This window comes from Mya arenaria, chromosome 3 (genome assembly GCF_026914265.1).
Source record: "Mya arenaria isolate MELC-2E11 chromosome 3, ASM2691426v1".
Lineage (NCBI taxonomy): Eukaryota > Metazoa > Mollusca > Bivalvia > Myida > Myidae > Mya > Mya arenaria.
The window spans coordinates 61,578,122-61,592,329 of NC_069124.1; the positions used below are offsets into that span (position 1 = coordinate 61,578,122).

At 38.4% G+C, this 14,208-nt stretch overlaps 1 protein-coding gene across 1 annotated transcript; it reads left to right on the forward strand.

Moving 5' to 3' along the window:
* The first annotated feature begins 202 nt into the window (after window positions 1–202).
* LOC128228873 (organic cation transporter protein-like) lies at window positions 203–13,499 on the forward strand. The gene is made up of 11 exons (XM_052940406.1): window positions 203–217; window positions 621–781; window positions 3,711–3,901; window positions 4,129–4,359; window positions 6,178–6,380; window positions 6,535–6,876; window positions 7,041–7,175; window positions 7,309–7,394; window positions 12,208–12,328; window positions 12,533–12,605; window positions 12,869–13,499. Exons 2-11 carry the CDS (start codon window positions 640–642, stop codon window positions 13,037–13,039), a joined length of 1,695 nt encoding a protein of 564 aa, XP_052796366.1. The 5' UTR covers window positions 203–217; window positions 621–639; the 3' UTR covers window positions 13,040–13,499.
* The last annotated feature ends 709 nt before the right edge of the window (window positions 13,500–14,208 follow it).

The window sequence follows — 14,208 nt, forward strand, 5'->3', positions numbered from 1 at the left end:
GGTTATGCTACTGTAACAGGTAATATTCCTATGTTTTACTCCTGTTTACCTACGATGTGATTGAAAGTGTTCATTATTGTGACAGTGGTTGTTTTTCATTTTTGTCCGCCGTTTTCAATGGAAACAGTGTGCATCTAAATTCCAATGTACTTACTCGGACATGTCCGTTGAATACAGTTCGAAGGGAATTTCTTGGGTTGATCGAAAGTCTGCATGGGTTTGCAAAAATTATATGATTGTTTAATATCGATCTAATATTGAACTTTTTGAAAGTTGTAGGTAACTTTCCTGAAGAATATGCATCTTTAATTTCAATGAATTGCGATTCAGCAGCTGTAGCAGACATGTTTGTTAACTAGCAGGAATTCTAACAGCATTGCATTGGCGAATACAGTTACATGTATGTGATAATTTGCCACGTGATTTTAACTACCGAATGTCTCCGAAGTTTTACGGAACCAGGTTAAGAAATATTTTTTTCAATGGGAAAAATAATTTTATGTTGTACCAAGCAAAACATATAGGAATATCAGACAGTAACGGAATTTACATAATTATACAATTCTTACTACTCCCGAAGGCATTTCCGTCGTTCCCTCATTACGTTTTTTGTCCTGTAGACTGTACCTGCCTGTCGCCATGAAGGATACAAAGCTCCAGGAGGTGGACGCTGTGTGGGTTGCTCTGCGGCCCTGGGGGCGGTTCCAAGTTTTCCAACTCTTCATCGTTCTTGTTGATGCTCTTCCTTGCTCGTTCGCGATCCTCAGCGCAGTAATCACAGGTGAGCTCATTTAACGCTGCGTCATTTTTGCTTAACTTAGGGTCAGTATTCATACATCTTCTTAAGTCATTTCCTAACCTAAGCCACTTTCCTAATTTTAGTTGCTTTTGAGTAATATGAAATAAAAAATAAAGAATTTTCAAAACACATTATTTTTATTGAGCTTACAGAAAAAACACACTTTAATGTTAAAAACACTTATACATTTCTTTTCCTTTGGCTTTGAAAATTTTAAGAAATTGACTTAAGTTAGGAAATGACTTAAGTAGTTTTATGAATACCGCCCAAGTTCATAATTTGCACAAGAATGATGTTGAATGCTCCATGTTGCAAGATAAAATATGACATGTTGTATCCAGCACGGTTCAAGGTCAAGGTCACATTTTGAAGTCAACGGCGATCTTACTACAATTGGTGTCTGCACCATATGTCTTAAACCCCTAAAAGGATGTTGAAATATCTCGCCACAAATGTGCACCATATTGACACGATGTGAAGATTGCATGCCACAACCAGCCTTGTTCAAGGTCAAGGTCACACCTTGAGGTCAAAGATTATATGACTGATTTTAATGTCCGCTCTATATGTCTTTTCGAACTTTTGCAATTGGAGCGCAATATTGAAACAAACAATGAAGCCATAACTTCAATTAACGTGCTTTATATATTTAATATAAACGTTGCATCTATAAAAAGGACTGGGGGAATGTAAATAAAAAATGAGGCTGGTCTTTCTGTTTTACTATTTGACACTCTTTGTGATTTTTTTAACACAATCTCCTCGTTTTCAATTATCTTTATTTCATACATAGTATTGTAATATGTTGTATGAAATGTGTATGCTGTCTGTTACAAATCGAAATAGATACATTTGTCTGTCTGTCCTGTTAAAAAGAGTAATTTGGCACTTGGTTTTGCATTTGTTTAAGTTTTATCATTCTTTTTTTTTAAATCATACATTGGATATATTCCAACATGTTTGCGGGGGATTCAGTCAATTGTAATACTTTTTCATATGAATGCAGATATTGTAAGTATTTTTTCTCTTCTTTTTGTCCCATCCATAGATTACTGGTTCATAGAATGTAAAACTGTTAATTGAGTTCAATTGAGGTTTTATTAATATCCTTAAAACAAACCTGGTACATGAACAGTATACGAATAATACGTCCAGTGTGTGTTGGTATTCAATATTGGTCTGGTTTGGATTTAAGAACGATGTAGCTAATCGGATTACTTGTTATTGATTACTGATTTACATAGTGAATGCAGTCAGTGATGTATGACCATAAGATTATATAAACTTAAGTTGAATAATGAATACTACCCAACATAACTTAATGCATATATGTATCAAAGTATGAATTTATATGTATTCTATGAACAGTCATATGAATTCAGTTCTCAATATAAAATATTTTAATTTGAAGTAAAATTAAAACTTATTGTTTAGATAACATCTAGAAGGTGAGATATCCTGGTACAAAGTTATGAAACGAACTAGAAGAATAATTCAAACTAGATATTTAGTCTTGATCAGAAGGTAAGCCACTGTCTAGACAGTCTAACCTTGCAAGAGCTACAAACGATGATTCTTTAAACATATTTATCTAGCTTAAAATAAACTTTATTGAATTCATGTATGCATACAAACTATTTTGCTTTACTTAAAGATTTCTTTTCAGATGTCAGGCTGATCTGTTTGTGTTTATGAATTAATGCTATTGTCGGTCTGTTAATAACACATTTGTATGAACTAGCTCTTATTTTATTGAAAGATACTTGTCGAAAACATTCGACTTTTGTCCTTTTCAGGCAAACTTCAGAACGCACATACCATAAAGGTCATACAGAAAGCATAGCGTAATAAAACATTCTACATTTATATGCGTTATACACATAAGATAACATGTATTTAACAGAATACTTATGTGACATTTAACAAAAAAAGCACATGAAATAGCATTCAACATAACATGATATACTCAAGATTAAACAGCATTCTACATAAATGGATCTATGAAAAATTAAATATCAAAGACAGTTCAGTAATATCAACGACATGACAACAAGCATTATCTAATAAAGATTAAGTACCAACGACAACAGCTTTCTTCATAACACAACCTATTAAAGATTAAATACCAAGGACAGGGCAGCATTCTACATATCATTACCTGTTACAGATTAAATAGCAATGACATGGCAACATTCTACATAACACTACCTTTTCAAAATAAAATACCAATGACATGGCAGATTTCTAAATAACATAACCTATTAAAGATTAAATAGCAATGGCATGACAGCATTCTACATAAAATAACCTGTTATAGATTAAATAGCAATGGCATGACAGCAGTATAGATAAAATAACCTGTTATAGATTAAATAGCAATGGCATGACAGCATTCTACATAAAATAACCTGTTACAGATTAAATAGCAATGGCATGACAGCATTATACATAAAATAACCTGTTACAGATGAAATAGCAATGACATGGCATCATTCTACATAACACTACTTTTCAAAATAAAATACCAATGACATGGCAGCATTCTACATGAAACTACCTGTTACAGATTAAATAGCAATGCCATGACAGCATTTTACATAAAATAACCTGTTACAGATTAAAAAGCAATGACATGGCAGCATTCTACATAACACTACCTTTTTAAAATAAAAAACCAATGACATGGCAGCATTCTACATACAACTACCTTTTCAAAATAAAATATCAATGACATGGCATCATTCTTCATAACATAACCTGTTATAGTTCATGCATACGTGTACCATGTACACATATCCAGGTGACGTACATGTAGTTCATATGTACACGTACATGCACAAATGGTGTGTTCGTTAGCGCTCTACTGTTATCTTGATCTACTTTGGCTAAATGCTTTGTACTTTTATACAAGGCTATATACCGGAGTTCACGTGCTTGGATGTCGAGGACGGCGGCAATCAGACGGTTGACCGGAAGTTCGAGGTTCATAATGACCAGTGCTCTTATGACGTATATTCTGTGAACGGAAACCAGTCCGAGCTCCTAGAAACAAAAGCATGCACGAAATTTGCATATAGCTACGAAAACTCGTACGCCTTCGAGGTATGAGTAAACCACATTGACAGTGACCAACATACTGATGTTATGTAAATTTATGAAATTAGTTGACTGATACGTCTTAAAGGTTTATTGTAAACAACATAATCAATTTGTTTACAAGAAATAATGTCATTCGGGTGTATTTAATTAATCTGTTTGTATATCGAATGTTATGAGATGTATTTCAATTTTGACAGTACAACTGACGGCCAATATTTTTATTTTGGTAGTGGGGGTTGGTTTGCGAACGCTCGAACCTTGCGGCACTCGCTCAGTCACTCGTGATAGCCGGCCAGGGCATCGGCGCGTTCACCATGTCACACTTAGCGGACCGTGTCGGCCGGAAGACCGTGCGCGTTATCTCACATTTGGGTATCCTGTTGACAATGGGCATCATGGCGGCATCACAGAATATTTACATGCTGTTGGCGCTCCGGCTTGTGGCTGGGACCTTTCAACAGGTATGTTCCATTTGATCGAGTACACCCCTTGCCCATGTTTGTTTATCCAATGACAAATGCATTTGTTACTCAGGATTTATAGGTGAATCATTAATGAGATGCTATGTTGTTGTGATTAATTTAAGGCCCCTTGTACATGTTTATAAATATCGGTGTGTGTATACCACGTGATAAATTGCGTCATAAATGCTATGTCGGAAGGCAATATTTTGATTTGAAAAAATACTTTAAACAAAGATAACTTCACTATTTCTTCACCATTTTAAATGAAACAAAGCGCAGTCTACGCCGCTTACAGTGTCACACCTTCGGTCTTTTACCAGAGTTTAATTGCGAGTTTAGTTTCTTAAAACACTTCGACAAACCTTTTCAGAATACGGCCGTCTGACGGAGCACTGTCAAAACATTATTTTGGAAACAGGTTTGTCGAAGTGTTTGATGAAACTAAGGACCTCATCAAATTTCGAAAATAAAACGAATGGGGACTCCTTAAGCGACATAGAATGCCCTTTGTTTCATTTAAAATGGTGTTGTAAATGAAAAGTTATCTTTGATTTAAGTCTTCATTTAAGCAAATTTTTGCCGTCCGACGTAGCATATATGACGTAATTTATCACGTGGTATACACACACTGCATATGTTTGTGTTGAATGACAGGTTTGATCACCGTCTGATATGAAAAGATGTAAGTTTTTTGTTGTTATGGATTTGGGTAAATGCATGCTTATAAATTGCTTAAACAGTGCTTAGAAAAAATAATAATGTAAATTGCTTAAACAATGCTTAGAAAAAATAATAATGTAAATTGCTTGAACAGTGCTTAGAAATAAATAATAATAATAATAATAATAATAATAATAATAATAATAATAATAATAATAATAATAATAATAATAATAATGCAATAATAATACTCCTACGTATAATCATAATTATAATAATAATATTGCTTCGAAATTTAAGCTTACGCCATTTTAATGTGAAGGCCGAAGTATTACATTAGTGATTTTTATTTTATAATATGTTATAATGATAAAACTTCGTTAATGACTTAAGTACTTACGTATTGTTTATTGGATATATAATTTTGTATTAATGAGGCACAAACCAGCTGATACCGGCCGGGAACGGATTAAATATTAATTCCATACTAGCTCATTTCAAGATTATTGTTATTATCCTTTCATTCATAAGCGCGATAGCAGTTGTTGTATGTTAATCTTTTAAGTCACATGTTAATTACCTTTTCATGTAATGACAATTAAACAAAGTATAAAGTAAACTATTCAGAGTCCTCCGGTTCATGCTCTTAATTCCAGCATGGAAACACAAAACATAAACAAAAACATTAATATAATACCTCCTTAGAATAATATTCGACCAAACATTCATGTATTCAACAGTTCATAAAAATAAGCCGCTTGAGTCGACTTTATAACTTCCCTCTGTGTTTTTCGTACATGGCCAGACTGTTATTCTTAAAACATTTTAAATAATTCCATATCTTAAGTCACTTTCCTACTTCAAGTGTCTCACTGTTCATATTATATGTCTTCTTAATGATATCTGGTATACTTTATTGGAATCAACTTACTAATTCCTTCATAGTTTTATGTTAATTGTTATGCTTTTCTTTTGATTCGGCTTTAAAAATGGTAGGAAACGACTTCAGGTGAATACCGGCCCACGATCTATCTGTTGATAGGATTTAATGTTGACAGTAAAATTGCACATTTTCTCCGTAATGGGCCATTGTTGTAGCCCCTGCACCCGAACAAATAGCAACTCGTGGCTTTGAGCAAAAACATTTTCATTCAGGGCGTGCTTTGTACGGGGAAGATCCTTGCTCTTGAGACGTTTCCGCGGCAGCAGCGGTCCTATATCGAGGCGGCGTCTTTCCTTGCCTGGTCAGTTGGCGTCATGATTCTCGCCCTCCTCGGCTGGCTCTTCCAGGACCTTAATTGGCGCTACTTGCAGCTTACACTTGCTGCGTTCTCATTGTATGCTCTGATACAGTGGTGGTAGGTTGCGCTCTTTTAGCATTTCGCAGATATACTTGCTTCTTATTTTACATTTTAGTTTATGGACTTATACTGATTTTAACATATGTGTTGATTAACCTTTTACCACGATTAATTAAATGTTGGATAAATAATTCATTTGCGCTTTAAATAGGATGATAGACGAATCTGTCCGCTGGCTGGTCAGTAACGGTCGGATCAAGGAGGCCAAACGCATCCTGCGGAAGGCTGCTCGGTGGAACAATGTCGACTATGCGAAGGTTGAAGCTGCCTTTGATGAGCATGTGCATGTTGGACCAGTGATGGAAAGACCTCTCCTTCCAGTGAATGGGGGAGCTCCAGATAGTAGGAGCGAGGAAAACGGGGCTGATTTAAAAGTAAACGGTACGCAATCTGGAAATGAAAAGGAAGTACGCGGTGTTGAAAAATACACTGTGATTGACATTTTACGGAACCCTGCACTACGAGCCAATACGCTCATATTGTGGTATACTTGGTAAGTCTGTGTTTGTTTCACCGACCTCAAAGTAAGACGGTTGTGAGAGGAGCATGCCAATCTAAATATGATATTTCGGATCAATTAGTCTAATTAACATCTGAACCGGTGATCTTAGTTCTGGAAATCCTCTTTATGAACGCAATATATATATTTCTCACCAGGATCGTGGCTACGGGCACGTATTACGGGCTTACGTTGGTCTCTACTCATTTGGCCGGCAACCGTTTCCTTAACTTCTTCCTCAGCGGGGCCATTGAAGTACCCTCTCTTTCACTAGACTTCTACCTCTTCAACAAGTAAGTGCCTTATTGCTGTAACCTTTTACAACAACTGCAATAACACCATTTGTCAAGTGTATTAATGATGATAACGGTTTACTAATGAGATTTTGATAATAAATCATCATTCAAGCAAAGCGCATGTTTCCAGGATCGGCCGAAAGCGGACTTTGATCCTGTGGTTCGCAATAGTCGCCTCAACCTTGGTGGTGTCGACCTCTCTACTAACAGCCTTCCGTGAGTATCCGCCCCTCGTAGGTTTTTGTTTCGAATACCTCATCTACTTTCATTGAAGAGAAACACAAATGTGCCCTACACCATGAACCTGATATGTGTAATTATAAGTGTTTCCAATCCATTGTAACAACACACAGCCTGGTATCATCTGGTGCTTAAATAACCAGGCATTTGAATGTTTAGCCAAAATTTGAATGTTTTATTTACGCTTCACGCAATAATTTTATAACTGACTACCTCTGAGTAACAGCCATGGTATATTTCATATAAACAAAGCAAACCACTGTTTGAACATGCTGAAACATGCACAATACACAACCGCAAACGATGCTGGACGGAAGCAATGTCTCTTGCCAACACAACATTGATACACTGTCATGTGTGCAAATGGCAATATTAAACATATTTAAGACATGATGCACTGGCGCCTGAAAACAATTGCAATGATCAGAGTCTCTTGTCAACGCTATCATGATACACTGTCGCCGGCAACCCTTGAACCTCTTTCCCTTGATAACACTATCATGATACACTGTCGCCGGCAACCCTTGAACCTCTTTCTCTTGCCTACATTATCATGATACACTGTCGCCGGCAACCCTTGAACTTCTTTCTCTTGTCAACACTATCATGATACACTGTCGCCGGCAACCCTTGAACCTCTTTCTCTTGCCTACATTATCATGATACACTGTCGCCGGCAACCCTTGAACCTCTTTCTCTTGCCAACGCTATCATGATACACTGTCGCCGGCAAACCTTGAACCTCGTTCCCTTGTCAACGCTATCATGATACACTGTCGCCGGCAACCCTTGAACCTCTTTCTCTTGCCAACACTATCATGATACACTGTCGCCGGCAACCCTTGAACCTCTTTCTTTTGCCAACGCTATCATGATACACTGTCGCCGACAACCCTAGTTCCTCTTTCTCTTGCCAACACTATCATTTTACACTGTCGCCGGCAAACTTGAACCTCTTTTTCTTGCCAACACTATCATGATACACTGTCGCCGGCAAACCTTGAACCTCTTTCCCTTGTCAACGCTACCATGATACACTGTCGCCGGCAACCCTTGAACCTCTTTCTCTTGCCAACGCTATCATGATACACTTTCTCTTGCCAACGCTATCATGATACACTGTCGCCGGCAAACTTGAACCTCTTTCTCTTGCCAACGCTACCATGATACACTGTCGCCGGAAACCCTTGCACCTCTTTCTCTTGCCAACGCTATCATGATACACTGTCGCCAGCAACCCTAGTTCCTCTTTCTCTTGCCAACGCTATCATGATACACTGTCGCCGGCAAACTTGAACCTCTTTTTCTTGCCAACACTATCATGATACACTGTCGCCGGCAACCCTAGTTCCTCTTTCTCTTGCCAACACTATCTTTTTACACTGTCACCGACAAACTTGAACCTCTTTTTCTTGCCAATACTATCATGATACACTGTCGCCGGCAACCCTAGTTCCTCTTTCTCTTGCCAACACTATCATTTTACACTGTCGCCGGCAAACTTGAACCTCTTTTTCCTGCCAACACTATCATGATACACTGTCGTCGGCAAACCGTGAACCTCTTTCTCTTGCCAACACTATCATGATACACTGTCGCCGGCAAACTTGAACCTCTTTCTCTTGCCAACACTATCATGATACACTGTCGCCGGCAACCCTAGTTCCTCTTTCTCTTGCCAACACTATCATTTTACACTGTCGCCGGCAAACTTGAACCTCTTTTTCTTGCCAACACTATCATGATACACTGTCGCTTGCAAACCTTGAACCTATTTCCCTTGTCAACGCTACTATGATACACTGTCGTCGGCAAACGGGGAACCTCTTTCCCTTGCCAACACTACCATGATACATTGTCGCCGGCAACCCTTGAACCTCTTTCTCTTGCCAACACTATCATTTTACACTGTCGCCGGCAAACTTGAACCTCTTTCCCTTGATAACACTATCATGATACACTGTCGCCGGCAACCCTAGTTCCTCTTTCTCTTGCCAACGCTATCATTTTACACTGTCGCCGGCAAAGTTGAACCTCTTTTCTTGCCAACACTATCATGATACACTGTCGCCGGCAACCCTAGTTCCTCTTTCTCTTGCCAACACTATCATTTTACACTGTCGCCGGCAAACTTGAACCTCTTTTTCCTGCCAACACTATCATGATACACTGTCGTCGGCAAACCGTGAACCTCTTTCTCTTGACAACACTACCATGATACATTGTCGCCGGCAACCCTTGAACCTCTTTCTCTTGCCTACATTATCATGATACACTGTCGCCGGCAACCCTTGAACCTCTTTTTTGCCAACACTATCATGATACACTGTCGCCTGCAAACCTTGAACCTCTTTTCCTTGTCAACGCTATCATGATACACTGTCGTCGGCAAACCGTGAACCTCTTTCTCTTGACAACACTACCATGATACATTGTCGCCGGCAACCCTTGAACCTCTTTTCCTTGTCAACGCTATCATGATACACTGTCGTCGGCAAACCGTGAACCTCTTTCTCGTGCCAACACTATCATGATACATTGTCGCCGGCAAACCTTGAACATCTTTCTCTTGCCTACATTATCATGATACACTGTCGCCGGCAACCCTTGAACTTCTTTCTCTTGCCAACACTATCATGATACACTGTCGCCGGCAACCCTTGAACCTCTTTTCCTTGTCAACGCTATCATGATACACTGTCGTCGGCAAACCGTGAACCTCTTTCTCTTGACAACACTACCATGATACATTGTCGCCGGCAACCCTTGAACCTCTTTTCCTTGTCAACGCTATCATGATACACTGTCGTCGGCAAACCGTGAACCTCTTTCTCGTGCCAACACTATCATGATACATTGTCGCCGGCAACCCTTGAACCTCTTTCTCTTGCCAACGCTATCATGATACATTGTCGCCGGCAACCCTTGAACCTCTTTCTCGTGCCAACACTATCATGATACACTGTCGCCGGCAAACCTTGAACATCTTTCTCTTGCCTACACTATCATGATACACTGTCGCCGGCAACCCTTGAACCTCTTTCTCGTGCCAACACTATCATGATACATTGTCGCCGGCAACCCTTGAACCTCTTTCTCTTGCCAACACTATCATGATACATTGTCGCCGGCAACCCTTGAACCTCTTTCTCGTGCCAACACTATCATGATACATTGTCGCCGGCAACCCTTGAACCTCTTTCTCTTGCCAACACTATCATGATACATTGTCGCCGGCAACCCTTGAACCTCTTTCTCGTGCCAACACTATCATGATACATTGTCGCCGGCAACCCTTGAACCTCTTTCTCTTGCCAACACTATCATGATACATTGTCGCCGGCAACCCTTGAACCTCTTTCTCGTGCCAACACTATCATGATACATTGTCGCCGGCAACCCTTGAACCTCTTTCTCTTGCCAACACTATCATGATACATTGTCGCCGGCAACCCTTGAACCTCTTTCTCTTGCCTACACTATCATGATACACTGTCGCCGGCAACCCTTGAACCTCTTTCTCGTGCCAACACTATCATGATACATTGTCGCCGGCAACCCTTGAACATCTTTCTCTTGCCTACACTATCATGATACATTGTCGCCGGCAACCCTTGAACCTCTTTCTCTTGCCAACACTATCATGATACACTGTCGCCGGCAACCCTTGAACCTCTTTCTCGTGCCAACACTATCATGATACATTGTCGCCGGCAACCCTTGAACCTCTTTCTCGTGCCAACACTATCATGATACATTGTCGCCGGCAACCCTTGAACCTCTTTCTCGTGCCAACACTATCATGATACACTGTCGCCGGCAACCCTTGAACCTTTTTTTTGCCAACACTATCATGATACACTGTCGCCGGCAACCCTTGAACCTCTTTCTCGTGCCAACACTATCATGATACACTGTCGCCGGCAACCCTTGAACCTCTTTCTCGTGCCAACACTATCATGATACACTGTTGTCGGCAAACCGTGAACCTCTCTCTCTCTCTCTCTTGGCAACACTATCATAATACACTGTCGCTGGCAAACCTTGAAAGCTTTTTCTCTTGACATCACATGACGGATAAACTTGTCGCCTGTAAACAGTAATAAGATGCATGGTCTTTGTCATAACAGAACTGATAACTGCCTGCATATAATGGCAAGAACCATTGTCTTCTTTCAAACAATCATGATACCTTGCCGTCTGCAATCAGAGGCCTTATACACTACCTCTTGCCAAAGCAAGCATGATATATTGTCACCTGAAACAAAGCAAGCCTGTCACTTCACAACACAAACATAGAAGGAAGATAACTGCCTGCATAGATGGGCAGTAAGTAGTCTCCTGTCAAACCGACATGATAACCTGCTGTCTGCAAAAATCGCCATACAGTACCTAAGCTTAGCACCTATTTAAGTGATTGCCTGCAATCAAAGAAAAGAATCCCCGTCACTAGTGTAGTACTTGTCGAAACAGCCATGACAACAAAGGAAGGAACACTGACTCTTGCAAAGGCACACAATGGCAAGACGCAGTGTGTTATATACTTCTTTTTATCTTACTATTAGATGATTAAATTTATTACTAATATAACATTTATATATATTAAATTTAATCAAGCAATAGTTAGATGACATTAAGTAAGTATAACGAACGAGCCCTTCGTTATCATTAAGAATTTTCTTCATCTCATCTAACTGACTAAGAACACAATCTTATTAGCGCAACATCTGAGACAGAATATAGGTGGCTGAAAATGCAGGTTGTATTCTAATTAACCTTAATCTTACAGCGGGGGTCGGGGCAGCAGCCATCGTGGCGACATGTTTCTCTTTGGTTGGCAAGTCTGCCAGCACCGGGTCCTTCAGTACCGTTTTCCTCTACACGCCGGAAATATACCCAACAAATTATAGGTACATAATTTATCGTTCGTATCACGCAATTAAATATTGACGTAGTTCATCCTATTAAGTCCTATCCTACACAAACATCAGAGGATTCTATGTGACTCTCATTGATAATAACTGTATCATGCATTTGAAATATAACCTGTAACGTAAAAGCAGAAACTATTGTACTAAGTATACAAACTGTAATAGTTGTGTTTTATTTTGCAGAAACAGTGGTCTGGGGGTTGCTTCCTCTGTTTCTCGTATTGGTGGTCTTCTGGCGCCGTTTGCAAGTAACTTGGTAAGCAAGACAGTGGGTTAAGTTTGACTTTGAAATGTAAACTTTCCTTAAACTTGAAATTAGTATAAGAAAGGACACATAATTTAAAATATACAAGAATGATGCAAGAGAGATTTACCAAACATATTTTGAAGCAATATAACAAATATAAATAACAAAATCAGTCTAAGAGAATATATAGTTAACATTTTATTCGTACAAACCCGTTTATTCATTCTCGTTATTCAAAACCTGATTCCGCATGTTTCCCCATTGTTACCCAGGCTTTGATTGCCATGTGGATTCCGGGCGCTATCTTCGCTACCATGTGCTTCATCGTAGTGCTGCTGGCGATGCGACTTCCGGAAAGCTCCACCCACGAACTTCCGGCCACTATTGCCGAGTGTGACACGTGGGAAAGACGCGAGGACAAACACTTAACACGAACCTCGTGACAACTTATCATAGCCTTATTTTAAGTTTCGATATATTTTGATTTTAGTTTGTAGACAGGATTTTGTCTACTGATATTAACATTCTATGAACTGTTCAATAAGTTATATAATAGACTAGTGACTAGGGGTGTAATTATATACACTCGCAAAAACATTCAAGTGAACGTTAACAATCAGAACTTCAAGCAAAGATTTGTATCAAAGATAGTTTATGTTTATAACGTTTATAAATGGGTTATATCTTGAAACCAATTATTCAAGGCGAGGTCTGTGTCTGATTGTTGAGAACTGCAAAGGAGTTTAGGCTTTGTTTTGCTCTAGTAGGAAAACTTTGCTTGTGGCTTTTTGTCATTGTAATAATGAGTATTGATGCATTTACCTCATCTAAAGATATCCTTATTTCCTCCTTGAAAAGAAGATTTTCTACAAAGATTGTTTTAAGAATGAATCAGTACACTAAATACAGTGCATGGAATATATATATATATATATATATATATATATATATATATATATATATATATATATATATATATATATATATATATATATATATATATATATATTTGGATTATGGCATGGTATACCATATTGAATTAAATTAAAGAATTATAGAATGTGCATTATTTAAGAACAGTTTAAATAGTCTATTTACATGCGCGTATACTTGGTCTGTGTAAGTATCAATAAGACCTTGCCAATATGAGACACGAGATTGCTTATTACTTCTACTCGGAGACATTCTGTTCATAAGCAGTGTAATTGAAGCTTGCCGAAACTAAATGCACTGTACTTAATGCTTAAAAAAATCTCAGATTAAAGTTATTAAGTCAGTATACAAAATAAATTATGTGAATATGCATAATACGTACATTGTGATCAAACAAAGACAACGATACATTACGTACTACATGTATATACAAGCAATACCCTTCATGAACAAGTGTCATAGTGTCACTTCTGATCATTTTTATTCAGTAACAGGCGCAGTTTTTTGAAAAAGATAACACCATATTCAAATTTATTTTCACAGATAGTTACTGCCAGACATAAGACTTTCAATGAGTATCATCTTTTTTGTGTTCATGATATTATTTCGTTGAATGCATTAAACCCCAGTAATGTGTATAAAATACTCCACAGACAATTCCGAGTCTTATTCAGAGCGG

Bases quoted from the DNA above. Each gene is read 5' to 3' on its own strand.
- LOC128228873 (XM_052940406.1), top strand. From the start codon at position 640: ATGAAGGATACAAAGCTCCAGGAGGTGGACGCTGTGTGGGTTGCTCTG. The intron at 7,395-12,207 runs GTGAGTATCCGC...TTAATCTTACAG, and splicing joins CTCTCTACTAACAGCCTTCC to CGGGGGTCGGGGCAGCAGCC. The intron at 12,329-12,532 runs GTACATAATTTA...TTTATTTTGCAG, and splicing joins ATATACCCAACAAATTATAG to AAACAGTGGTCTGGGGGTTG.